The sequence below is a fragment of the Malaclemys terrapin genome, chromosome 1 (genome assembly GCF_027887155.1).
Source record: "Malaclemys terrapin pileata isolate rMalTer1 chromosome 1, rMalTer1.hap1, whole genome shotgun sequence".
Taxonomy (NCBI): Eukaryota; Metazoa; Chordata; order Testudines; family Emydidae; genus Malaclemys; species Malaclemys terrapin.
This window is the reverse complement of record NC_071505.1, coordinates 190,333,087-190,360,009: the sequence shown is the minus strand read 5'-3', so window position 1 is coordinate 190,360,009 and position 26,923 is coordinate 190,333,087. Positions and strand designations below refer to the sequence as shown.

General features: G+C 44.8%; 2 protein-coding genes across 2 annotated transcripts; both read right to left on the bottom strand.

Annotated features, from left to right (window-relative positions):
- Window positions 1–2,673: 2,673 nt before the first annotated feature.
- On the bottom strand, window positions 2,674–18,038 carry SMIM11 (small integral membrane protein 11). The gene is made up of 5 exons (XM_054048665.1): window positions 18,003–18,038; window positions 16,841–16,903; window positions 12,121–12,232; window positions 8,497–8,677; window positions 2,674–2,860 (listed from the first exon to the last, which is right to left on the bottom strand). Exons 3-4 carry the CDS (start codon window positions 12,139–12,141, stop codon window positions 8,510–8,512), a joined length of 189 nt encoding a protein of 62 aa, XP_053904640.1. The 5' UTR covers window positions 12,142–12,232; window positions 16,841–16,903; window positions 18,003–18,038; the 3' UTR covers window positions 2,674–2,860; window positions 8,497–8,509.
- Window positions 18,039–23,460: 5,422 nt separating this feature from the next.
- KCNE2 (potassium voltage-gated channel subfamily E regulatory subunit 2) lies at window positions 23,461–26,108 on the bottom strand. Its single transcript, XM_054016463.1, has 2 exons — window positions 25,959–26,108; window positions 23,461–24,318 (listed from the first exon to the last, which is right to left on the bottom strand). Exon 2 carries the CDS (start codon window positions 24,304–24,306, stop codon window positions 23,932–23,934), a length of 375 nt encoding a protein of 124 aa, XP_053872438.1. The 5' UTR covers window positions 24,307–24,318; window positions 25,959–26,108; the 3' UTR covers window positions 23,461–23,931.
- Between the last annotated feature and the right edge of the window lie 815 nt (window positions 26,109–26,923).

The window sequence follows — 26,923 nt, the reverse complement described above, 5'->3', positions numbered from 1 at the left end:
AGGAACAGCACCCAGGACTCCCAAATCCCAGTCTGGTGCTCTATATTAGCTGTATTATTGAACCAATCCCCTGGTAGACAAGAATCAGCCATGGAAGTGTGAGCCTTCGATTTTTCTGGCGATATGGCATTTTAGCTGCATATTCTCCTTCTAAATAAGTATAAACACCAGAAACCTCTTGGAAGTGCAATGTCCCATCCTTGAGTATCGTGGCCAGAGAAGATGTAACTTGCTACAATATTAAGGGACACTGCTTTTCAGAAGAAACCTAAAGCTGAGGCACTAACCACTCGAGGTTTAAAAAAAAAATCAATGACACCAAAACCAGGCTGTTAACACCATTGTTCAGGCCAAATTCCAGAGTGGGTAATTACATTCTCTTTATTGAACATGTCTGATGCAGTTCCAGCTGGAACCCTTTTTCTACACTTTCACTTTGTATTAAAAAAAAGCAAAGTATTAAATAAAAAAACCCAGTGTAGCATTGCTGGGTCAAGCCATACCTACTCTATTCAAGCAGTCCATAATGCACAATGTTGCTGATTTTTATCATTAGTCTCACAATACTTGGTGTTTTTCTTAAAGCCCCTGCTGCTGGAGTCCTGTGACTATATGAGACTCTCAGCTTTCTTGAAAAAGTAACTTTCTAGCCCTCATGGTTGTGGAGAAGCTCTTTAAAACCATGATCCATTAAGACTTGAAAACCAGTTTGTTTCTGTAGTGCAGACACCAGCATGCTTCTGACATTTCTGGGAACACGAACACACACCCACGCCGTCCTTTTGCTAAGGTACTGCATGTTTGGTTATGGTTGGATTGCTTAATTTCAGAGCGGAGCTAAAGCACAAGGAATGCAAGTGGCCAGCCTTTGAGTTACAGAGCACGCATGCAGGGACTCCTGCTCTGGCAGCAGAATCAGAGGTAGAGAGAGGGAAAAAGCAACTCCCCCTGGCTTCCTCACCCCCTCCAGCCACGGGACAGGATGAGGAGGTAGTGCTGCCTTTGTTTTATTGTCCTCCTTTCCCTATTGGCAGGTTGGGGCCCCACAAATTCTAACACCAGCCTCAGTTGCTTTGTGCACTAAGCAAGTTTCTTCCTTTTTATTTTTTTTTTTAAAGTAGGCCCATGTTTTGCTGACTCTGCATAGGGGGCAGCTGTTTTGAGGGAGGACGTGCCATTGTTATATAATCATGGTTCAGCGTAGAGGCCCACACTCCAACACAGTCAAATGATTGCTATCCTAACGGTGTTTAAAAATCTGCTCTTGGACTGTAACCATGTATGCCACTTCCTAGGATGGGGATCATTTTAGCTACAGGACTCTAAAGATCATGGAGATATGGCCCAAATATGTTGGCATATCAGCTCTGATACATTCAGTCATTACCTGACAAAGCATGACGTCTTCTTGAAGCCAGTGGGCTTTCATGTGCTTTCTCTGAAGGGTTGGGCTTTACAGTTTGATTAAATATCTTCTATGTGTGCTTTTTCCCCAGACAGTGTAGCAGAATGGAACTGAATGCAGTGGAGTCATTAAAGGAGACTACACGCCATGTTCATACATGCACATGATCCAGAGGCAGATATGGAAACTGTTGTAATTCACTATGGTTGCCACATGATGGCCCTAGGCAGTACATAAATATTCCACAGACAGGCCTGTCAGCTGAAAACTGTTGGAGACTCACAATGCAAGACGCAGGAGTCCTGTACCACCACAGACGCTTTCACCTTTCCACACCTTCTCAGTTTCTGTCCCTGGTAGATGTATAAGTTTTATAAAACGTGGATTGTCAGCGATTATCATGGAGATAGCTAGCTCGACTGCTAGGTTTTTATAAAAAGTCATCACCCTTACTAGTAGCCTATGTAATTCTGTGCTACTGAAACCCACCCCAGAGCTGCACCTCAGTTACATGAGCAGTAAACAAATCAATGCCCACAATATCTACACAGTCTCCAAGAGCTAGAATTGCTTGTTTGATTTCATCAGACACAACAATGGGCAGTCGCAGAAAGAGGGCGGCAGTGAGCCACTGTTTGTTCACCTCTTGCACCATACGGAGGCCCAAATTGTGACCTCAGAGCCACAGGCCTGATTTTTCCCTCAAATTTCAGACACAAGGGTAAAACTTTGAGAAGTTATAAGCCATTGACAAATGACCCTTTATAATGGAAATACTGAGGCAGCTGTAACTATTGGCATCTCTAAGTGTTCTCTGTGTAGCAAAATAATGCAAGCGAAACCTCCAGCTCCTCAAAAGGGCAGAAATTGCTGAGTTTTAAGAGTTACGGTTTGATTTGTGCTATTACTTTTACAGTACAGCACTGTGTGCACTAGGCGCTGCATGTAGGGTAGATCTAGGAGGACACACAGATGTTGTCCCTAACAGCTTACACCCTGGATTGGTTCTTCTGGGTCCAGGGGAGGGAGTAGGCCTGTCCTATACTCTCCTCTGCAGCTGGTGCTGGTTGCCTTGAGAAAGGAGCAAGGAGAGTCTGGGACTTTCTATTATCTGCCTCCTGCAAGCACCACCAGCTTGTAGCACCTGTGATGGATTTCCTCGTTAGAAGTGATTGTCTTTCTGCACTCCACAGCTGATTTTAAAAACAGCCTCTTTTACGGCACCTGCCTTAAGTGCAGCATTTCTGGTAAGCAGAGATCCAGGCCGCTCCTACTGAGGAACCTTTATTGAATAAAGAGAGGATGGATATTCTTATTACACGTTTAAAAAGTCAATATGCAGTTTAAGTGAATGCTGCTCGGGGACGGTTTATTTCTTTGACACATCGTTCAATCTAAGGGAAGTCTTCACCCTCCCGGGAAAGGTATCTACATGAGCAGGAAATGTCAGGAAATCTGCAGAGAAAAAACAATGATTAAATTAGTGAGAACAGAAAGCATGCTACGCTTACAACATATGGTCTAACTCAGGGTTTCTCAGCCCATGGGTTGGGCTCCCAAATTGGGTCGCCAGAATGTTTCGAAGGGGCACATGGCAGCTGCTGTGTCTCCTATCCCACAGGGCTGGCTGGGCTCGCCTCCCTGCTTCAGGCATTGCAACCTCTGGGGTCCCAGCGCCACTCAGGTTTGGCCCAGCTGTCATGACTATGGGAGTCCGGTTAGGCCAAATTTGAGTGAGAGGTACTGCAACCCCAAGAGCCAGCTCACAACTCCACTCACACAAAGTTGGTTCAGTCAGGGGCCAGGGCCAAGCCTGAGTGGTACTGCAATCCTGGAGTTTGCAATGCCCAGAGCCAAGCCCAGTCAGCCCCACGGCACAGGAGCTTTAGAATGAATGCTGGGCAGGATCCACCTGAAACCACCTCAGGGCAGGATCATAACCAGGACAGGGCGAGAGGGGCAGCTGCCCAGAGCGCAAAGCCTCAGGGGTGGCTCAGGCCAGTGATGCCAGGGAGGGCTTGATGGGGTCAATCCCATGCAGCGGGGCTCAGGGAGGGCACACCACTTCCACCCCCAATGAACCTCAATAGACCACCCAGGCTGTCTGGGTTGGGGAGGGGAGGTGCAACCAAAAAATCTGGGGAGGCACGTGACCTCCCCACACATCACCTCTGGTGGGGGTGTAAATATGCTTGCTCGCCCTGGGCACTAAAATGCCTAGTTACAGCTCTGCCCCAGAACCTCCACCCTCAAAGTATTTACTGGGTTGTGACAGGCCATAAACATTTACAAATGGGCACTGAGCCCAAAAAGATTGAGAACTACTGGTCTAAATCAGCCTTCCCATGTGGAAAGCCATGGCCGAACACAAAGTTCTGCAGCCTTAACACTATGTGGATTTCACAAAGCGGTGGGGAGAAAGTGAATAGGGAAGTGTTATTTACCCCTTCCCATAACACAAGCACCAGGCATCACCCAATGAAATTAATAGACAGCAAGTTTAAAACTAACATTTGGAAGTACTTCTTCACACAGCACATAGTCAACCTGAGGAACTCATGGCCAGGGGAGGTAGTGACGGCTAAAAGGATAACTACGTTCAAAAAAAGAATTAAGTTCAGTTCATGGAGGATAGGTCCATCAATGGCCATTAGCCAAGATGGTCAGGGATGGAAGCCCATGCTCTGGGTGTCCCTAAGCCCCTGACTGCCAGAAGCTGGACTAGAAGGACCATTGGTCTGACCTAGTATGGCCATTCTTATGTTCCTGTGTTAGAACATACTTTGGGTTGGAGGGTTCTTCCCACTGCCACCATTCCCCATGTAAATGAAGAAAATATTGATCCTCCAATCCATGAGTGTCCCAATAGCTGTGAGGAGATCCTGAGGATTTGGGGACACCTTCGGATAGCCAAGGTGTTCTTGTGGAGGCCTATCTCCTCACTACGCCCTGGGCCTCCCCATGCTTCATGGCAGCATGGCTCTCTCAGAGGAGAACATCAGGGAAGGGCTCCATATGAAACCGGATGCCAGGCATGAGCAGGGATGTAACTACTTTGGTTTAACCTCTCTTTCTCTCCAGCAGAATTTTTATTACTTGTTAAACACGCAAAACATTCTCATTGCTGTACAGTGCCAAATGGAGGACCTGCTCCAATGTTCACAGTCTAAGATGACAGGCAATATAAATCAGACCCAAAACGCGTCAGGACCAAATTATGCCTTTTGGGGGGAAAATATCCAACATTGGCAGGTATAACCTTTGTGCCAAGAATGCTTCTGGCCCAAATTCATGGCGGACCAGTGATGGGACACAGGCAGGGTAGGTTTTGCTGATGTCATAAAAGTAGCGGAGTGCTACTGACCACAGTCTGAACACTAGCTAATGGAGAGTCAGGGTATAGCCCTTAGGCAGGAAACCATTTTCCCTTGCAAATACAGGGCACAGTGACAGCCAGACTTTCCCACACTTCCCTAGTGTGGTGTCCCAGTGGCTTGAATGGAGGGAGAGGGCTCCTTAACACTTCTTCTCCGACACATACACCAGCCCTGGATATTTATTTTTGAAATCTTATCCCGAGCCTACTAGAATTTTAATAAAACAGTCACTGAGACATGATAACAACAAGGAGCCTGGTGGCACCTTAAAGACTAACAGATTTATTTGCATAGCTATGCCTCTGAAGAAGTGAGGTTTTTACCCACGAAAGCTTATGCCCAAATAAATCTGTTAGTCTTTAAGGTGCCACCAGACTCCTTGTTGTTTTTGTAGATACAGACTAACACGGCTACCCCCGATACTTGAGACATGATAAAGAAACAAAATAGTTCTTCCCTATCTTTCTAGTTCATAAATTAATCCTTCCCAGACGTCAAATCAAAGGACTAGACATAGAAGAAATTCAAAACATTTTCCTCTGTATCTTCCTGTCTCAGCTAACAGTGACCCTCCCTGTGGTGCATGGTGTGATGCTGCCATGCTGTGGACTGGATATTTGGATCACAGGGAGTCTCCCTGCCTGCTACAGTGACAGCTGCCATTTTAGTGTTTTGATTCACATGCAGAATCATACTGAATGAATGTGTCTCATGGAAACTTTTCTATCTGCCCTTTGCTGTTTTCCTTAGGCCTTGTCTACAGCTTGCACCAGTTGAGTTGAACAGGTTTAATTAAATCATTGCAAATCCCTGTAGGGAAACTCTTATTTCAGTTTAAGAATCGTTTATTTCCATTTGCCTTAATCCTGTTTCTAATCAGCTTGGGCCAAACTGCAATAAATCTGGTTTAAACTGAAATAGGAGTGTCTATGTAGGGTTACCATTCGTCCGGATTTAGCCGGACATGTCCTCCTTTTGTGTGCTAAAAATAGCGTCCGGGGGGAATTTGTAAAGCACTCACAATGTCCGGGATTAGCAGAGCGAGCGGCTGGGAGGGCTGCAGGGAAGTCCCGGGCTGGACTCAGGAGCAGCTGTAGAGGAGCCGGATCTGCCCTGCATTCTGAGCCGGCAGCTCCCTTGCAGCCCAGTCCAGCAGCACTGTGCAGGGCCAGACCGGGTTTTGTTGTGCTGGGGAGCTCAGCCACGTGTCCGGCTCGGCTGCACAGAGCCCAACACTCTGTTCTGAGCAGCAGGGTAAGGGGGACCGGGGGCAGGAAGGTTCTGGAGGGGGCAGTCAAGAAACGGGGGGGGCTTTTTGGGGGGAGTGGAGAAAGTTTTGGGCAGTCAGGGTACAGGTAGGGGGTAGGGTCCTGGGGGGCAGTTGGGGGGGGGTCTTAGGAGGGGGCAGTTAGGGGACAAGGAACAGGGAGTCTTAGGTAGGGGGTGGGGTTCTGGAGGGCAGTTAGGAGCAGGGGTCCCAGGAGGGGGCAGTCAGGGGACAAGGAGCAGGGGGGGGTGTTTGGGAGTTCTGGGGGGGGCTGTCAGGTGGCAGGGGTGGGGAGATGGATCGGAGCAGTCAGGGGACAGGGAGCAGAGGGGTTTAGATGGGTTGGGAGTTCTGGGGGGGGGCTGTCAGGGGGTGGGGAGTGGTTGGATGGGGCGTGGGAGTCCCAGGGGTCTGTCTGGGGGTGGGGGTGTGGATAAGGGTTGGGGCAGTCAGGGGACAAGAGGCAGGGAGGCTTAGATAGGGAGTGGAGTCCTGGGGGGCAGTTAGGGGCAGGGGTCCCAGGAGGGGGCAGTCAGGGGACAAGGAGCAGGGGGGGAGTGTTTGGGAGTTCTGGGGGGGCCTGTCAGGTGGCAGGGGTGGGGAGATGGATCGGAGCAGTCAGGGGACAGGGAGCAGAGGGGTTTAGATGGGTTGGGAGTTCTGGGGAGGGAGTGGGGAGTGGTTGGATGGGGCGTGGGAGTCCCAGGGGTCTGTCTGGGGGTGGGGGTGTGGATAAGGGTTGGGGCAGTCAGGGGACAAGAGGCAGGGAGGCTTAGATAGGGAGTGGAGTCCTGGGGGGCAGTTAGGGGCAGGGGTCCCAGGAGGGGGCAGTCAGGGGACAAGGAACGGGGGGAGGGTTGGGGGTTCTGGGGGGGCGGGAAGTGGGAGGGGCAGGGGCGGGGCTAGGGCGGGGCTCCTCCCGTCCTCTTTTTTTCTTGCTGAAATATGGTAACCCTAGTCTATGGAGCCTTGTGCACCAGTTAACTAAATCAGTTTAAAATCACAGCTGAAGCTGCACCTAAATTGGTGAAGCAACTTGGCATATAGACACCCACTGAATTCTCACAACCAGGGCCGGCTCCAGCATTTCTGCCGCCCCAAGCAATAAATAAATAAATAAAAAATTAAAAAGCCGCGATCGGCGGTGGCAGTTCAGCGGCAGGTCCTTCGCTCCTAGAGGGAGTGAGGGACCTGCCGCCCCCGAATTGCCGCAGGTGCCGCCCCTCTCCCTTGGCTGCCCCAAGCACCTGCTTGTTAAGCTGGTGCCTGGAGCTGACCCTGCTAACAACTTATTCTTAGGGCTATAGTCTGCCTCCAGCTATTATGCATAACCCATTCACTCAAGAAGGAGTTCCGGAAGAAGAAGAATGGTGACAGGACTTGGGCCCAAATTGCTAACACTTTTAAAAATCGAAATTGATTTCTTACGTGGGGTGATGCTTAATTTAAAAATGCAACAGGAGTTCTGCTAATAACAACCCTTTACATTTACAAAGAAGTAAAGCACTATGGAAGTCGTATTAGCCCCATTTTACTGATACAGAAACTAAGGCACAGAGCAAGAAAGTGACTTGTCCAAAGTCACATAGCAAACAAGTGGCAGAGCAGAGAATAGCACCCCTGTCCCTTGATCCCCCTGCAGTCCTATGCGCTAATCACTAGACAACGCTCTTCTGGGTACCACACCCTAGATGGTGTACATTATATTGGCACGACTATAATTCTCCATGCTATGGGCTCAATCAGATGCTGAGCGCGCTCAGCTCTCTCTCAAGCCAGTCAGAGGCAGGGGTTTGCAACACCTTTAAGCACCGAGCACTGCTCACAGCTCCCAAAATGGGGCCCATTTATACCAGTAAAGTGCGTATCTTGTTGTGTAGTGATATATTCACCTTGCATGATATATCCACCTCAGAGAACTCCTTGCGATATGGTTTTGCTCTTCAAGCTAAAGTACTTTCGTCCTGTAACATACTTAAACTATGTGAGAGATTTGGGTTTTCTTTAAAGTCTTAGATTTTTTTAAAGGCCAGAAGGGACCATTAGATCATGTAGCCTGACCTCATGTATAACACAGACTGGAGAATTTTCACCCAGTTACCCCTGTGTTGAGCCCAATTTAAACTTGTCTTCTGCTGCTCAGATCCCATAGGCGCTGAGCATGGTATAAAAGCTTACACAGCAGAAAGAGAATCTCTTAAAGGTCATGCACTGCAGTGTGACTTTTCTGGTGATCATTGTGTCAGTGCTAGAGGACTGAACCGCTTAGCGTACATGCATGTGCTGAAGTACCACTGGAAATATATTTGTTTGACTACAAGATAAGTGGTGATGAGCGAGATCACCCTTGAATCCAACTAGATCAGAACCAAAACATACTAATGAGCTATAACAGTATACTGCCCTCCTGCTGCTAGCACACACCGACTGAGCCAGTAATTCTATACCTTGTAAGACTCTTCAGTCTTCCTTCTTCTCTGCTTCCCTTTTCAGCTTTTCCTCACGTTCTTTTTTCATTTTTTGTTCAATTTTTTTACTCTGGTATACTTTTACTCCAGCAAATGCCAAGCAAAGAATTAATGTTTTAGCTGCCAAAATGTACATCAGCAGTGGAAAATTCTCCAAAACCTGAAATATAAAACAATATATTTCAACAGAGTTTCTACCACACTTGAGCAACTGGGACATTTAAAGCACATCTATGGCATACTATGCAACTTCCCTATGGAAGCTGTATTATTCAAGACTTTGTTCATGCTATGGCAATGCAGTGCATGCAGTCTTCCCATGGGAAATTTCAGGCCACGTGGATCAGAGTTCAGGTGCAGACTCGATTCATCTCAATTTGCTTTGCCCGTATTCACACCTCCTTCTGTGTTTGCTCTTCCGTGAATTAGTTTACCGGCAAGACGGTTTGATTGAAGGGCAAATTTTAAGTGAATGTTGCAAGAGATGTGCAGAAAGCAAACTTTGAGCGGTAATTGTGAGGCTTCACCTGATTCCTACACTCGTCTCAGACATTAGGCATGATCAAAGTTGCTTTCCTGGGCAGTGCTGAAGATTTTTGGCCTTCCTAGAAGTTTATGTACTCAGTTTTGCCATTGACTTCAATGGAGTCAGGATTTCACCCCAGGTTTCTGAAGAATCATCTGCTGGAAAAGAGGGATTATGGTGGATGATAACTCTAGAACTATTAAATATCAAAACTCCTCCTGGCACCTCATTGCTTGAGTTACATAACAGCCCAAATGTGCTCCTCCTACATGGAGCCTGCTAGCCATGCTGATGACCATCTTACCTGAACCTGACATCAGGTAGCTACAGAATAATATCAAAGATGAGCAAATCAGGCAATGGTAATACTGGCTTCAGACCAAGATATTTATGTACTGGTTTGTTGCAATTGCAGGATGGAAACAAAACAGGAATTGCACAAAGTATTCATGTACGAGACCAAAACAGCCGGAGCCGAGCCAAGAATTGTAGCTTAGGAGCTGTAGGCCAATGTCTGACAAATCACAGACACCATCTTCCATTGAAATAAGCAAAAAGAACAGGAGTACTTGTGGCACCTTAGAGACTAACAAATTTATTAGAGCTTAAGCTTTCGTGGGCTACAGCCCACTTATTCGGATGCATATAGAATGGAACATATATTGAGGAGATATATATACACACAAATAAGGACACTGAAATAAGGACACTGTCTTGGATGGTGACCAGACCCTACCAATACTGGGGGGTTGTGAGGGCTGTAATTGGCTCTTTTCCTTGTTCACTGAAAGCCATAATCATGAAGGCATGTAGCAGTGGCTGCCAGGCTCTGTGTAACATTGATCTATAACGGTGATCTGTTGAGACAGTCATCCAGACATGGGGAGATGTGTATTCCTCTCTCAAGGGAGGGCGGGGGGGAGGGAGGAATGACTATGGTTTCTGTGAATACCTGTGCAGACATTGAAGTCCCAAAAGGGAGTGCTCCGTATTGAAAAAAAGTATCTCATCCATTCAGGGCACAGAAATACACCATGCGACTGGGTGCAGAGATCAGATAACCCTGAGTTCATTCCATCTCTGGCCCACACAGAGCTCCAGGGAGGGGCCATAAAAGCAGCTGATCCAGAAACAGGAAGTTGTAGGTTCCCTGGGATAAGGCTGTTTTTGTTGCCCAGGGGTGGATAATTAATGCTGATCTGTGGAATCCCCGTGTTTCATACTGATTTTTTTTTTTTTTTTTTTTGGTTAACTGCTTTTCTGTGAGTAAAATACAGAGTTCTGAATGAAAAAAAAAATCCAACTGGCTCATCCCCCATTTTTATGTTGAGTTGCTTCCCTAGGTAGCAGTGACATCTCTGTCTAGCCAAAAGAGCTCAGACATTTCATAATGAATATTTCACAATGTGCTGCTTGTGAATAAACTTCAGGCCACACATCAGTCACAAAAGCGATCTGGCCAATCATTCTGAGTAATGGCTGAATCTGAGAAAACAGACCTGTCTGCAGACAATTTGCACACAGAAAAACTTGCAGAATAAACTATTTGTTATTTATTCTTAACCAAGCTCTAGGCACCATCACAAGTCAATGAGGTGATCAATATCCATCACAATGTGGTGTGGAGGGTTCGCTGGGGCCCTGCCTACACTAGAATGGTTGTTAGCTATGGGTGCTGAACTTAATTGCAAGTGCAGACAAAAGGAAACTATGTTCCGCACCTTTTAGTGAAACCTCAGTAAATGGATTGTTTTTCTAATGTAAGCCGGGCATAGGTGGGTGGGAGGATGTCTGCTCGATTCAGGATAGAAGATATTTGATAATGTCTCTGATATTGACCAATATTAAATTCTTCAGAGGAAACCAAACCAAGGCCAGGATCCTGCAAAGATTACACACAGGCTCAGCTTTAAGCACACACATAAATATGGGCGTATGGGGCAAGCAAACAGAACTGAGTAGAAAAATTTAAGTCCCAGCTGACCTATTGCCTAGCCAATGCTAATCAGGAGTGACTGGCAGGCATCAATGCAGGGGTAGGTTTTAAGGAGGGATTTAAAAGAGGATAAGTTACAGCTTTACAAATAAAAAGAAGAACAGGAGTACTTGTGGCACCTTAGAGACTAACAAATTTATTAGAGCATAAGCTTTCGTGGACTACAGCCCACTTCTTCGGATGCATATATGCTCTAATAAATTTGTTAGTCTCTAAGGTGCCACAAGTACTCCTGTTCTTCTTTTTGCGGATACAGACTAACACGGCTGTTACTCTGAAGCTTTACAAATGTAGATGAGGAGTCTCCAAGCCAAATAAAACTATAAGATTTAGCTGCTTTCCTCCCCTCCCCCCATGTTACTCAAGTGAAGATAAGAATAGAGGGTAAATGACAACTCTCTGGCAGCTCATTGTTCCTGAAAGAACAGAGCACTGTACTCCTGCTAAGGGGGGTTAGGGTCCCTTATGCATATCTCTAGGTGTACTAGCAGAGCCAATATTCTCATATGCCCCAAATGCCAGTTGGCTGTAACCTCAGGTGATTTCTTACCAATGAGCTGCTCGTGGCTTTAATTAAAACCTGCCACAACTCAAGAAAGTCACTGCATCTGGTGTGCTGCTTGCTAAGTGGTATATCTATACCAGGGATACCGTGCAGCAACATGGGGATGAGTGGTATAGACAACACAGCAACTGCGCTACAGCACAGCCATGAAAGGGGCACTAGACAGAAAGTAAGATAAGCAGAGCCAAATGCCATGTGGAGTGTGTGTATGGAGAAGCAAGACAGAGTCTGCCTATAGTACTCTGAGGCCCACAGCAAAGTCCTTATTCATATGCACACAGCAAAGTCAACTTGTAAGGCACTGAATATATATATAGTAGGAAATATAATATTAAGTCTCCAGAGTCCATGGGGAGAGAGCTGTGGTTAAATCCCCTTAAACGTGAACATGGCGTTTATTCCAACCAAAGACACACACTCCAACACAACATTCCCAACTCTAGCTTAACACACTCCTCTTTAACACCCCCACTCCCCCACCCCCACCCCAGGCTTTAACAACAAAAGTCTCCTCACCCTCCAATTAAATTCCACCATCTTGGATCTCTGATGATGTCACGGGTCACACCACAGTCTAAGCCCAGCAACGTTTGTCAGATTTATAAGAAACTGGTGGAGGCGGATTCATCTGAGGAAATAAAAAGAAAGAAAGAAATGAGCCAATTTGTCTGCATTTGACATGTCCTAGCTGCGGGGCTCTGACAAGCACACCAAACCTATTGTTATGATACTCTCGGAACATTCAGTAACCACCTCGTAGGGAGCGGATTATTTTGTAGCTGGTTGAGTGACAGGTACAACGGCCATTGGGAGTCTTACACAGAGCTGAAGGTTGACAGTCCTGGAACAGGTGTCATTTGTTTGTATGGAGGGGGCCCACCCCTTCCAGACGCAGCTGTTCAACTATAAATGCAATGCTGGCTGCTTTAATAAGCATGACATGTGTGCAAATGAAGTATCCCCATGAGAAGTTTTAGGAAAACAAGCCCACCAAAACCAAGGCTGCGGTTTTAATCCCACCAGCCCTGCTCAGAGCTCGAATCCCCACTGCTACGATTGCTCGTCTTTAGTATCATCTGGGGGAAGTGAAAATATGCTTCTGGATTTTGAAAAAAACACTATACGTGAGTCCTCCTCTGACAAACACAACAGAACAGCTGAAAGTGATCCCCTAGGGTGCTTGCTGTTGCTGCTAGTGCTGAGATCTCCAGCTGAGGAATGCTTGCGGAACCTCAAGTGGCCATAAGGCAGCTGCACACGGATGAGATTCTGCATTTTGGTTTTCACCTCTGCTTATCCAGTGGTTTCAGAACATCAGACACACGGGTTCCACTTTAAATAGATTTCCCTGCACATGCTCTGCCTGTCCCTGAGCTGTTTCCCTATGTGTGTCCGATGTATGTACAGACGCTCCCCGGGTTGCGCAAAACCCAACTTACGGAAATCTGGACTTATGGAAAAAGTTCTGTAAGCACCTTTTATTTTTTTTATTTTTTTGTGTGTAATTGTCGGAGATACGTTACCAACTTACGCAAAACTCAACTTACACAAGGCATTCCGGAACAGAACGCTTGCGTAAGTCGGGGAGCTTCTGTATAACAACAGATTCATTGTGTGATCTGCAGAATGGGGACCACTTCTTAGCCACTTGCAGAGCTATACAAACAATAAGAATAAGCCCACCATGGCTGCCTTTCTGATCCTCCTCTGACTAAGATAGAGAAGTCATGTCTTAAGGCTCTTGCCGTGCTTAACTACCTCACCATGGGCAGGGAACTGCGTGCCCATGAGACAGACTCCTACCTCCTGCCATCTCAGTATCAGTATCAGCTTTACTCACTGTTGTGAACTGGTTTGAAGCCACCTTTATATATCTGTGTTGCATACCCACTCTCTGATGTCCCCAACCTCCAGTGGCCCCACTTAATCCTGCTTCCCCATCTTGACCCAGGCCTGGTCAATCTTGGCAGAAGAAAGAAGCCTGGATATGTATGTATGAAAGGCAGGACTGACTGCTTTATACTTTAAAAGAAACGTATTAGCATTGACATCACTGGTTTAAAAACAAAAAAGCTCACATATTGTACTCTCAAGGTTATGCTATCTTAAAGGGAGGCAGGCAAATAAACAATCGAAGTTTCATGTTTGCTTTTTCAAAGGCAGATAAGGCAAAGATAGGAGTTTAAAAACATCTACACTCAGCTGTTATTTGTCCCCTGAAAATATAAATACAAGGATCATGGAAAGGGGACCCAGCTCAGTTTAAAGGAGGTCACCTTCACTCGCAGTCAGGACTTCCGAGGAGATCTTATGGTTACGTCACATGAGCGCCTGAGCACCTGATCTCTGCTCGAGCATTGCTACAGACTTCCAGGGCTCAATTCACCATTGACTTGCACGTCACATAGTCATTTACACCTGTGCAAATGCACGTAAAATGACCACCACCATAGTAGCACCTCACAATCATTACCATGTTTATCCTCACAACACCTCTGTAAGGCAGAGCAGTGCCATTATCCCCATTTTATGGATGGGGAAACTGAGGCACAATGACTCAAAGTGGAGAGCAGGGAAGTGAACCCAGGGCTCTCAAGGCCTAGGCTGCTGTTTTAACCACTGGACCATCCTTTCTCTCTATCTCTCCTCCCAAACCATAATCCTCTACTCACTCAGTCTCGCATCAACTGTGCATAGCTGTAAATGACTAGATGAGGTGCAAGGTAGTGGGGAATGAGGCCTCTTATGTGATGTTGGCTGGGAAACTCCCGTGGCCTACTGATAGCTTTGTGTAGAGATATTAAATAAGGTACTAATAGTGATTCCCCCAAGTGACAGTAACACCCCAATAATTTGTCCCTCACACTTTAAAATTCAACAGTTTCACCAAGTACAAAAATGTTTTGGGTCTTCTGTTAAAACTTGTAAGCTACCGCACCACAGAAACACCAACCCAGGAACCAATCCCTGTAGCAAACCTCGTTGCCTACTCTGTCCCCATATCTACTCTGGCGACACCATCAGAGTCAGAGGACCCAACCACATCAGCCACACCATCAAGGGCTCATTCATCTGCACATCCACTAATGTTATATATGCCATCATGTGCCAGCAATGCCCCTCTGCCATGTACATTGGCCAAACCCGACAGTCCCTCCGCAAAAGAATAAATGGACACAAATCGGACCTCAGGAATGGTAACATACAAAAGCCAGTAAGTGAACACTTCAATCTCCCTGGTCATTCTATTACAGATTTAAAAGTCATTATCATTGAACAAAAAAACTTCAGAAACAGACTTCAAAGAGAAACAGCAGAACTAAAATTAATTTGCAAATTTAACACCATTAATTTGGGCTTGAATAGGGACTGGGAGTGGCTGGCTCATTACAGAAGCAGCTTTTCCTCTCCTGGAATTGACACCTCCTCATCTATTATTGGGAGTGGACTACATCCACACTGGTTCTCCACTTGCGAAGTAACTCCCTGCTCTCCACGTGTCAGTATATTATGCCTGCATCTGTAACTTTCACTCTATGCATCTGAAGAAGTGAGGTTTTTACCCACGAAAGCTTATGCCCAAATAAATCTGTTAGTCTTTAAGGTGCCACCAGACTCCTTGTTGTTTTTGTAAGCTACTGTCTGTAGAAACCATTGATTGTATCTATCCTGTGAAAGATACTTTATTACTATGTAAAACTTACAAACAAGTTAATTGACTTTGTTCTTAAAGTAATTGATACAATGTAAACAAACACTATAAGCCATTAAGTGACTTTCACTTCATTGTAACAGCAACAGCTCCTAGACCCCCACCCTCTGTGATTAAAGGGCCGGGAGTCTCAAATGAATTAGACACACCCCGAAAGTGGTGGAGACAGTAAATTAAAATATGGTTAAGGTATGGAATGCATGTTGATAAATGCTTGATATACATGAATGGTTAGGGAGGTGCCAGCCTAGAAAGGGAGTATCCATCGGCCGAAGAATGTGTAAAGTGGACCACCAGAACCCCTGGAGGGTAAACTGGGATCCACCCCATCACCTGGAAGGATGAGAAACACAAACTTTGAACAGTTTGGAGTCACCAGGAATGTGCCCAGAAATGTGCCATCTGCTGATTGAGTCAGCAAAGGCAGAATAAAACAGCTCCCATAGACTAACATAGGAATTAATTCCTTTAAGAATGGACTCTCAAGACTGAGGATTTTGAGTCTCTGGTTCTGCTGCCAACCTCCAGGAGCATCAGGTGCACCTGACACAGACTCGGCTCCATCCTCATGACCAAGATACCTGGCCAGTAACTTGGCATGAGCAACTTCTAGGCTGGTAACTATAACACCTCTACAGAACTTAAATGAATGATTGTGTAAATAAATATATATATATATGTATGTGTGTGTGTGTGTGTGTGTGTGTGTGTGCGTGTGTGTGTATAAGGAATAAGTAGTGATAGGAATAAGTAGTCAAAACAACATTGTTTACTTTTATCTTTTGCTTTATCAGTATATTTACAATAAATGTGGCATCTTTGCCTTATCCCTCTTAATAAGATCCTGCTAGTTTTTATTCTATTGGTATAATATTTGTTTACTCAGCAGTGTAATGGGGCTCATAATACTGTTTTATCTGGCAATGGTGTTGTGAGGCTTAATTAATGTGTATAAAGCACTATGAGACGAAAGGCACCATACAAGGGCAAAATAGAATTTATTTGATTGCACCTACAGTAAGGTGATGGCAGACTATAACCTGTGCTAAAAGAATGTGTATCTTCCTTCCATTTGGACAGAAACCATGTTTTCTTCTTCAGGCCATCTCTCCCCATCTTGCTGATCTCGCTAGCTTCCCCTCGTTCACATATTTAAAGAGACCATCGATACATTTTACAGCATGCTATTGGGCAGAGAAACAATCACAGGGCTTGACTTGTTGATGCTACACTGTGTGTCAGGCTGGGCTCTCTGAGAGTGGGACCAAGATACCCCAACATGGCTCTCCAAACCCAGACAAACGGTGTGTGACACGGTGGGAGAGGATCTGAACCTGGACTGCCACAATTCCTCAAAACCCCAACAGCGCATGTGATCATGGGCCCAGGTTTGTATAATTTGTGGTGGTGCCCAGAACGGGTCCAAGCAGAGCAGTGGAGTTACTCTGGGTTCAAACCAGTGTAGTTGAGAGCAGTCAGTTAAATGAATAACAGAAATAGACAGTACCGCTGAGATCTTCATACCTGGAGTTGTAGAGAGCAGATGTATTAACAGCCTCTCCGACAGAGCCTCACATACTCCATACTCTGGAAATTAAACATGGAGCAAAGGGAAATTTAAAGGGACAGATTTAAAATCATATTACAAATGCCTCCAACATCTCAGATTGTTAACCCTGGGGTCCCAGCACATCATTTTAGTCACATGCCAGACTGCTTGTAGATCAGAGGGGTTTCTGCAATGCGCCACCACCGCTGCACTCACTACCAGCCCAACCACCAGACTGCTGTGGCTACTTCCACCTGCGTGCCTCCCTCTTACCACCACCAATGTCCATTGCTTCCCACTCGCCTTGCACTCCTCAGCACCCTGCCTGGCTTTCCTGCTGCCAGTTACCAGCTTCCCACCACTCCCCAGTGCTTGTCCCCTACCCGTCCACTGCTTGATTGTGCTGCCTTCCCCTGCCATTGTTACTTGGGCCCTGCTACGTCTGCTCCCCCTCAACTCTTCACCCCCAAACAAGTCACTTCCCAATGGAAGTCCTCTCCCAGCTGTCACCGACACTGTACCTGAATTGCACACACAGCTCAGGAAACTGAAGTAATTTTTTCAACACAGTAATTTTCATTCTCTTTCTGCTATTCATTTACTTCACTCAGCTGAGACAGAGAAACTAAACATAAGTGAAATTGACTAGTCCATAGCCAACTTCATTTTCAGGTTCTCATACCCAAACACTCTGTGTCAGTGCTTGGGTTGCAATACTGCAGGGGATGGTCACATACAGTCAAATATGTTTTCACTGAATTTTAAAATCATATCAAACCATTTTAATGAGCTGGGGTGGGGTTCCTTACAAAATGTGGGGTTCAAAATGTCCAACAAGTGTCCAATAAAGTTGCTGAGATGGATTGGGGAAATGGACATATCCCAGAAAAAGATAGGGAGCCCAATTTTGAACTGCCTTGCACATGTGTGTAAGGTGTTTCAGTTCTGATCTGACAGCAATGCCAACACAAGATGCAAACCAACAGGGAATCAGGCCCAGAAACGTAACTTTACCTGAAACTCACTTTGTTTAAGGTTTGCATTTTGTGCTGAAGGTCCAGCTCTTACAGAAACCCCGAGGTCATGGATTCATTTTAAAAATAAGACCTTCCCAAAGAAAACAGATTGATACAGTACCTTGCAGCAGGCAGCCATTACACACAGAGGGGAAGTGGAAACAAACTACAAATACCAGAAGCCTTACAGCTGGCAAACTACAGCTCCCAGCATGCCACAGTCATATCTGGCTGTTAACCCTTTTTTGCACTATACCTCCATAAAACAAACTTGCACAGTGCATATTCGGGCACATTTAACGCCATGTATATTATTAACAGTGATAATGTGGAATTTGCCCTTTTAGAATGACACCTGGTAGAACACGTGGAGAGCTTGTTCTACGGGTGTTGAAAAGAATAGAAATCCCGAGTTAAAGTACCCACAGCATCCCACATTCATATGTGCCTATGCACCATCTGTGTAAGGTAGATACATGCTTTTGACATGAATCTGTGCTGGCTGACCTTTAAACCCTATACACTATGGCAATTTGACCATTACCTGCAGACACTCTTAACTAAGATCTGCTTTGGAACTAGCCTGTACCTGGTAGTTCAGGTTGAAGTTCTACACCCATCTCATCACCTTATCTGTCCCTGAAAAACAAGACAAGGAACTCCTCTCCTCGCCCAAAATATTTGATCTAGATTCTTCTATGGTCCCCATAACTTTTATGTTTGAGCACCTCTTATTAATGGACATCATCCTTACAAACACCCCTCTGAGGTCGGGAAGTGCTATTCCCACTTTATACGTGGGGAACTGAAGCATCGGACAGATTAATTTGCCCAAGTTCACGAAAGAAGACGGTGGGTGAGCCAGTGGTGGATTAATGATTTGGCTGCCTCTAGGCCCTGAAATAATTGCCACACCCTGCCCCATATGAACTTGTTTTATTTTTTTTACAAATTCTCGCGAGTATGTTTACTAAATGGCGTCACGCCATCATTGGTAGCAATCATAGGCGCTGCGCCCACCGGCAGCTTCCCGCTCCCCCCCCCAGCTCACCTCCGCTCTGCCTCCTCCCCTGAGCATGCTGCGTCCCCATTTCTCCCCCTAGCTCCCAGCGCTTGGCTTCATGAAACAGCTGTTTCGTGGCAGCAAGCACTGGGAGGGAGGGAGGGGGGAAGAGGGGAAACGCGCTCTGGGAAGAGGTGGGGCTGGGGCAGGGATTTGGAGAAGGAGTCCAATAGGGGCAGGGAGGGGGTGGAGTTGAGGTAGGGACTTTGGGGAAGGGGTTGGAATGGGGGTGGGGCAGGGGCAAGCACCCACCAGCGCCAGGAAAAGTTGGCACCTATGCGTGGTAGAATCACTGATGCTGCGATTACAAAAATGCTATTATAAATTTGCCGCCCTAGGCCTAGGCCTTGTTAGCCTCGGCGATACTATGCCACTGGGGTGAGCAGGGAACAGAACCAAGTTGCCTGAATCCTAGTCTAGTGTACTAACTGCTGGCTCATCTCTCCTAGCCTTGGGCCAATGGGAGCCAGAGAGAGCCACTCAATAATGCACTACCTGTTTTCTTTTCTAAAAAGGTCCTAAGATACCATGACTAGGAACATAGGAAACCAGGAAATGTGGGCAGTTTGCTTCTTTTTAAAGAATGTTTTTAAAGAATTGCTCTGATACAATGTTATACATGTTATTGGTTTAGGTAGATGGGGGCCAGATGCTTAGCAAGTGTAAATGGGCACAACGCCATTGAAGTCAATACAGCTGAGAAGCAATAAAGCTAAAGTCACCTTACAGCAGCTGAGGATCTGACCTAGATAGTGTATTTGTCCCTCCATGTTTGAAGAGTTCATGCAACGTCTTTGCAAGACAGATAATCTCCATAGTTTCAGTGGCCAACCTAAATGAGTTACACACAAAAAAACAGCAACCCTCTTTCGGTTTGAATAGCAAATGGTGTTGGTTTGCCATGTAGACCTACATGACATAATATGTCTTATTTATATTTATATATTATTATTTTCAAAACATGATTTTCAACCTGACAGCATTCCTTTAATAGCACAAATATTGTCTTTCTAGTTCACCTCTGCTGGACTCCCATGTATTTTTGTTACTCCAAACACACACAGCTGCTCTCTGTAAAATAGCAGCTAAATGGAAACAGAAGGCCTTATGCAAAGTAACCTGGATAGCAATAGAACAGGACTTTCTAGTGATGGAAAAATTAATGCCTAAACTGTTAATTTCTCAGGAGTTTTTCATGTCCTGTGGTTATCCTTTTCCATGTGTGTGCAATGAAGCCATGCTCAGCTCACAGACCAAAGCACTGGCAAAAGTTTAGGGACAAATTCTGCTCACAGTCTCACCTATGTATATCACTGAAGTACATGAAGCTACTGTGGCCTTACACTGGTGTGCCTGAGCAGAATTTGGTCCTAACTATTTTGCGTCTTAGTGTCACAGGCCATAGTAAGTATCACAGGGGTAGCCATGTTAGTCCGGATCTCTAAAAAGCAACAGAGAGTCCTGTGGCACCTTTAAGACTAACAGATATATTGGAGCATAAGCTTTCGTGGGTGAATACCCACGTTGTCAGACGCATGACGAAGTGGGTATTCACCCACGAAAGCTTATGCTCTAACACATCTGTTAGTCTTAAAGGTGCTACAGGACTCTCTGTTGCTTAGGTCATAGTAAGGTGGGGGCATGTTGCTGCACCACCCCAGGAGTAGTGCAGAGAATTAATTGTGGTGCCGGGCACCTCAATCCCCTCCTTGCTTCAAAGGGTAGTCATTTGCTTCTAGCTTTTACCAGCAGTAAATTATTATCCCCAACCTGGTGCCTCAGCTCCTCTCACTTCCCACTGCCTACTTGGGGAGAAAGAAACAGGCATGCAGTGCCCCATATCCCTGGTCACCCACACCCAATGACCACATAGCCTATAGCCCAGGTAGTAAAGAGGGTTCTGACCCTCCTGCCCAGGTGTGTGGTCTGGGTCAGAGTCTAGCCCTTTAGAAATCACAGACTATATTTTTACATGATATTACTAACATGATGGAATGTATTGATCCAGTGTTTGTTGCCAGGAAAATCCAGGTGAAGCTTCAGGCTGCATAATTTATTTAGAGGCAGGTGTGAAGGGAGCACTTTAAAGCCCACATTCTCAAATGTATTTAGCTAAATGTCTTTGAGGATCTGAGTCTAAGTCCCTCACTATGACCATGTTATGTTCAGCACTGAAGCCTTCTGTGAAATCAAGCTCTACCATCCAGTCCATTAAAAACCATGTTTCAGAGTGACTTAGATCATGGCCTGCACTTCCCTGAGGTATTACATCTTGGGATATATGTTATGATGATGAATTTGGAACTGCTCTGTAGTAATTTATGAATACTGTATGCTGGCTTGGTTACTGATATGTTTACTATATGACTATCCTGGGTTAACAGGGCCGCCAGGAAAAACAAGAAGGCAGGGAAACAGTGGTCACCCCTGCCATGTAAATGTTGTTAAAAGATAATGCCTAAACTATCAGCTGTGAAGGCTCGACCTCCTGGTTCCAACTTACACAACTGGGCAGGGTCAAAGCCATGAAACACAGGATATAAAAAGGACCATAGACATTTTTAAAGGGTCAAGAGAGGGGGGGACCAGACAAAGCTGCAGGCACCCAATGGGGTGTCCGAAGAAGTTAGGCCTGACTAGTTTACCATCAGGACAGTGTAATATTTTAGGACGGACAGACATGCATGAAAACTGTTGTTTTAAAATCCTTTTTCTCTAAATGCATTGTTCCTACTAAATGCGTTGTTGTGTACTTTTCAGAAGGCTGTTTTGTCACTGAATCCCCTGGGTAACAAACTCGCAAAGGGAAGACCCATAGGTGCTGAAACTAATTAAGTATGGATGCCTAACTTGAAACACTTAGGGACTGAGTTTTCAAATTACTTAGTATTCTGTAGCACTTTATATGTTCAAAGCAGAGCTCCCCTTGACTTCAGGTGCAGCTGTGAGCATTCTGCACATCTGTCCTCAGGGTTTCAAGCCTGGCAGCCAAAAATGAGGAACACACATTTAATTCCCACTTGTGAAAAGTTTGGTTTAAGTAGCCCAGCATGAGGGACGGCCCTGCTGCACATAACATCCCCATTCACTACACAATCCTAATTCATCCCAGAACAGGTCCAGCCAGTGCACTGAATGAAGCAGGGGTCATGTGTTAAAATAGTATGTGATCATGTAATTAAAGACTGTATCATAACACATACACACTTGGGGCTGAATTAATGTTGCTCAGGCAACCTGAATTCTGTTATTTCCTAACTTTTGGGTGTTTGACTTTGCAGCCTTCACATTCTTTTCATGTACTATTTTTAATATATTTTCCTATTTTTTGATAAAACTAATTGAGGAACCAGAAATCCTATCATGGTAGAACCATATTGACCCTCACATGGCTCATCAGCAGGGTTGGGACTTTTAAATCCACAGAACAGACCTCGACCACTTGAGCTAATGGAATAACTGGTAGCAGTAATAGGCTGTTATAGTCTGTGTGGTCCAGCCATTAGCGGGATAGCTATTTGCTGATGGAATAGAACCCAGGAGTCCAGAGTCTGTACATTTCTCTGCCAAGTTCTGGAGGGCAATGTGTTATAGTGATTACAGACCCAGATTTGTGCCAGTGCCTTCAGCCTGTTTCTGTCCCTCTCTGCTCCTATCCATCCCAACACCACCCTATCTCCCTCTCTCATCCACACCCTCACCCCAGTTCCTGCCCTTCTCCTATCCACCCCCCTGGCTCCTGGTCCCCATTGCCTCCTCCCTGTCTGCTCTTATCCATCTGCTCCTATCCCCTTTCCCTATGTGCCTTAATGATACGTGGTGCTACCAGCTCGGCCTATAGTTATTGTTTGAGCACCAGCCTGGTGGTGATTTACTAACATAGGAGAAGACATAGTCTCTGCCTCCAGAAACCTGTTCCCATTGAGCAGAAACCCACCCACTCATCCCCTCCCGTGCAGGAAGAAAACCTAAAAGGTGCACCTGTGTGGCTGACAGGAGAAAGGTTCAATGCTTGGGATCCTTACACCACTCCATATGTGAACGCGCACTCACACACACACAGGACCTCACTGGTTCTCAGGGTCCTGACTGCCACATACACCATTGAAAAGTGGGTATAACCCAGGTCTCCCAGCTCCCAGCCTTCTCCACTGGACAATAAAAGAGAAGAGGGACTAAGTAAGACAACTAACTAAGGAAGAATGTGTTATACATTTTAGAGAGCACCAGACTTTGTGAGAAAGATTTGGTTCTCCAAAGACTTCAGACACAAAGGTGGGTGGTGCCCAGTGCAGATAACCAGCAGGTGGTTAAAGGATGAGGTTAGAGTTCTGTAGCTTTAAAACTGGATTCTTTGAGGTATTGTATTTTAAATGTTTGTCTCAAATATGGAAAAATATCAAATTGATAATGGGAATTTGCACTGTAAAATCAGTGTTATTCATGTTGAATGGATGGAGGGATAGGATATCTCCTATGGCTAGCACCATAAAATATTGTTCAGACAGTTTACGTGTAGATTTATTTTACAAGATTTTATTATATTATAAGAGATGAACTCCAGCTGTCCTGTTTGGATCATGATCCGGATTTTGAGCACCTTGAAGTTCACATGTCTTCAGATCTAGGGATTTGGTTTTGTCCATTATTTCGATTTGGGATATTCAGAGTCAGATCCACATCCAGATTTTAAATCTGTGCATAATTTGGGGGTGATTTTTGTTAGGTGTTTTCATGCCTCTCTAGTGTCAAGCAGAATAGAAAATCAAAATAAAGTATGAATACTTCTCTTCCTCGGATGGCCGACTAAGTAGCCTCACCCAAAAATCTCACAGTGAAGCAGTAGATTTAATTTCTCTGGAACAATCTATACCTAGACACCTCTGGCTATTTATCAGACAATGTGATGGCAATTCAGAATCCTAGTGAAAACATTACATTACATACATGGCTTTATGGTGTGTTCACCGGTGCTATCTCCAAGAAATCAAGGCGATCCAGGGGTTTTGTCCCTTGCACTGATGTTTTCATGGATTGTACACTTCAAGTCGTTTTGATTTAGAATCTGGCTCTTATATTTTTCACCCCAATCATCAACAATGTACTGGTGATATGGGTCATTAGAGTGCTCTTTCCTCTTTGACTTCACCGTGCTCACCAGGATAGCCACAATAATGAAGGAGAACATTCCAATCATTACAATGAGGTACAAGATAACGTAATCAAAGTTTTCCTCATCAACTGTTGCTTGCAGTGCATCTTGTTTCGCTGTCATGTTCCGGCGCCAGTTATTCATGTAGTTAAGAAACGTGTTTTTGAAAACATCTTCCAATATCTGGGTGAAGTTTCGTAAATCAACCATATTTCCAGTGCACTGCCATTGAAAACAAATATATAGATATTTTTAATTCTGTACTATAACAACTGCAGGGTCAATTCCCTCAGCTAGCGTACAATTTAGTGCCAGTTTAGACCAGCTGAGGATCTGGTCCCAAGTGTCTGCATTTTACCATGTGTTTAGGGGATCAAGAGGGTCTTTACTTAGTTCTTAGTTCAGTTCTGTTTCAGTCTATACTCAGGCCAAATGAAGAATTTTGTCTAAGTTAGGACTCAGTAAAAGCTGAGTAAGACCCTTAGGATTTGGCTTAGTAGGAATGGTCAAATTCTGCATTGACTAGCAGCCAGGACAGAGCCATTCAAATCAATGGGGCTGCACAAGGTATATCAGCACAGAATTCAGCCATCCATTTCTTGTTTCATCTACAAAAATGAAATCTGGCATGCCCATACGCAACACACACAAATGTGTTTGTAAGAGCATAATATCCAAATATGCACCCCCCAAGGTGCTAGCTGAGTGCCAGGCAGAATGAGGGACAGGAGGAAGGAATCCTGCTCTTCAGGCAGGTGTTGTTGCAGAGCTATCACACAGAGACTACTGACGCACAATGCCAGCAGTGCCCTCTGTGTCCTTTGCACCCCCAGGTGGGCTGTGGGGAGAATGGGAAGAGCGTGAAGTAGCAGATTCTCCAGTCCCAATCCAGAATATCTGCCCCCACCTGTCCCATTCTTGCTGCTGGAACACCTCATTGGAAATACATCCTTCTACACAGCCCCCTCCAAATTTTGCCCTTGTTACATGCTGGAACCAAACCAGTTCCACGGCCGGGGTCCTCCTCTAGCCAGGGGTAGAATTTGCCCACAATTGTATATGTAATGTTTGGTGCTACTGCACAGTATGCCATGTCTCTCTGCGCAGTGTGATGTATCATGATTGCGGTGGGAACTGTAACTTTAGATTTTCTTTGTCTAAAAGCTCAAACAACGATTATTTCCCAGGGTGGGGTTTGTTTGTTTGTTTGTTTGTTTTTTGCTTGTTTAAAATAAAATAAAAAGCTGTGACTGGATCACAACTTCACAGATATTTAAGACAAGAAGGGCCTAATAATGATCATCTCGTCTGACCTCCTGCATAGCACAAGCCTTTGCATTTCAACCAGTAATTCCTTCAGTGGATATTATTCTTTCCTACTGCATGCATAAAAACTAGCAAGCCCAATGAGTTGTGTTTGAGCTAGAGGATCCAACCCAATCTCAATGTAAAGACTTAAAGTGATGCTGAATTTACCACGTCCCTTGGTAAGCTGCTGCAGTGAGGAATTATCCTCTCTGATCAGCATTTTCATTCTATTTCCAATTTGAATTCTTCTAACTTCATCGTCCAGTCACTGGATCTTGTTATGCCTTCATCTGCTCAATTAAATGGCCTCCTACTATCACATATCTTCTCCTTGAATGTGTGTGTGTGTGTGTGTGTGTGTGTGTACACATATATTCACACAACTGTGTAAGATTGAGAAGACCTAATAAATTTTCTGTGAAAATAAGTAAAATTAAAAATTGTCATGCACATTCCATTTTGTTCATTATTTATGCTTTTCTGTGGAAAAGATTCAAAAGAAAAGGTATTGTGCTTTTTCTATTGGAAATGAAGAATTATTAACAGAAACTTACCTCTTCTGTGTCTTCGTGTAATTAAATTCACAGCAACAATTGAGATTTTAAAATTTCACTTGCTAATGTTACAATAATCTTGAAGGGAAGAGAAAAATCTTAAGCTTCAAGAAACTGCCAGCCTAGACTAAGCTATATCCTGGCCAGCGAAATAACTACATTGTACTCTAGGTTCTATGTTTATATTAAATGAAACGTTAAATCTAATCTTACTGGAAAGTTAAATATTGGCTGAAAACTAATGTAATCTTAGTGGCTAACCGTGTACCACACCCTTTGTGTTTGTAATTACTGTAATACCATAAAGTTTAAAAGAACACCGTGAAGGTTTTTAAGATTATACATTGACATAACTTGTTCTGTATTGATTATTCCACATTATAGGCTAAGGGTCAAGATGTGCTTTTTAAAAAATGAAAAAAAGGCCTCTTGAATAACTTCAGTGTGATTTGCTGAATACTGCATAGACACAGTAAAAGAACTTTTCTGCACAGCTGGTGTATTGTCACCCAAAGAGTAGAATTTTCTATTTTCCTTCCTTTTCTCCTCAAGTCACAACCATGAGTACCTCTCCCTCCCCTTCCCCCCCCCCCGATCCTTCCAGCTCTTACTCTTCTCAAACATCATTTTGGGATGTATTAGCAGGACTGTCATAAGCAAGACACGAGAAATAATTCTTCCACTCTACTCCATGCTGATAAGACCTCAACTGGAGTATTATGTCCAGTTCTGGGTGCCACATTTCAGGAAAGATGTGGACAAATTGGAGAAAGTCCAGAGAAGAGCAACAAAAATGATTAAAGGTCTAGAAAACATGACCTATGGGGGAAGATTGAAAAAATTGGGTTTGTTTAGTCTGGAGAAGAGAAGACTGAGGAGGAACCTGATAACAGTTTTCAAGCATATAAAAGATTGTTACAAGGAGGAGGGAGAAAATTTGTTCTCATTAAACTTTGATAATAGGA

Excerpts from the sequence above, each read along its gene's own strand:
- SMIM11 (XM_054048665.1), bottom strand. The coding sequence starts at position 12,141 with ATGGTGGAATTTAATTGGAGG. Across the intron at positions 8,678-12,120 it reads TGGTGGAATTTAATTGGAGG|GTTTTGGAGAATTTTCCACT; the intron begins GTGAGGAGACTT and ends TTTATATTTCAG.
- KCNE2 (XM_054016463.1), bottom strand. The coding sequence starts at position 24,306 with ATGGTTGATTTACGAAACTTCACCCAGATATTGGAAGATGTTTTCAAA.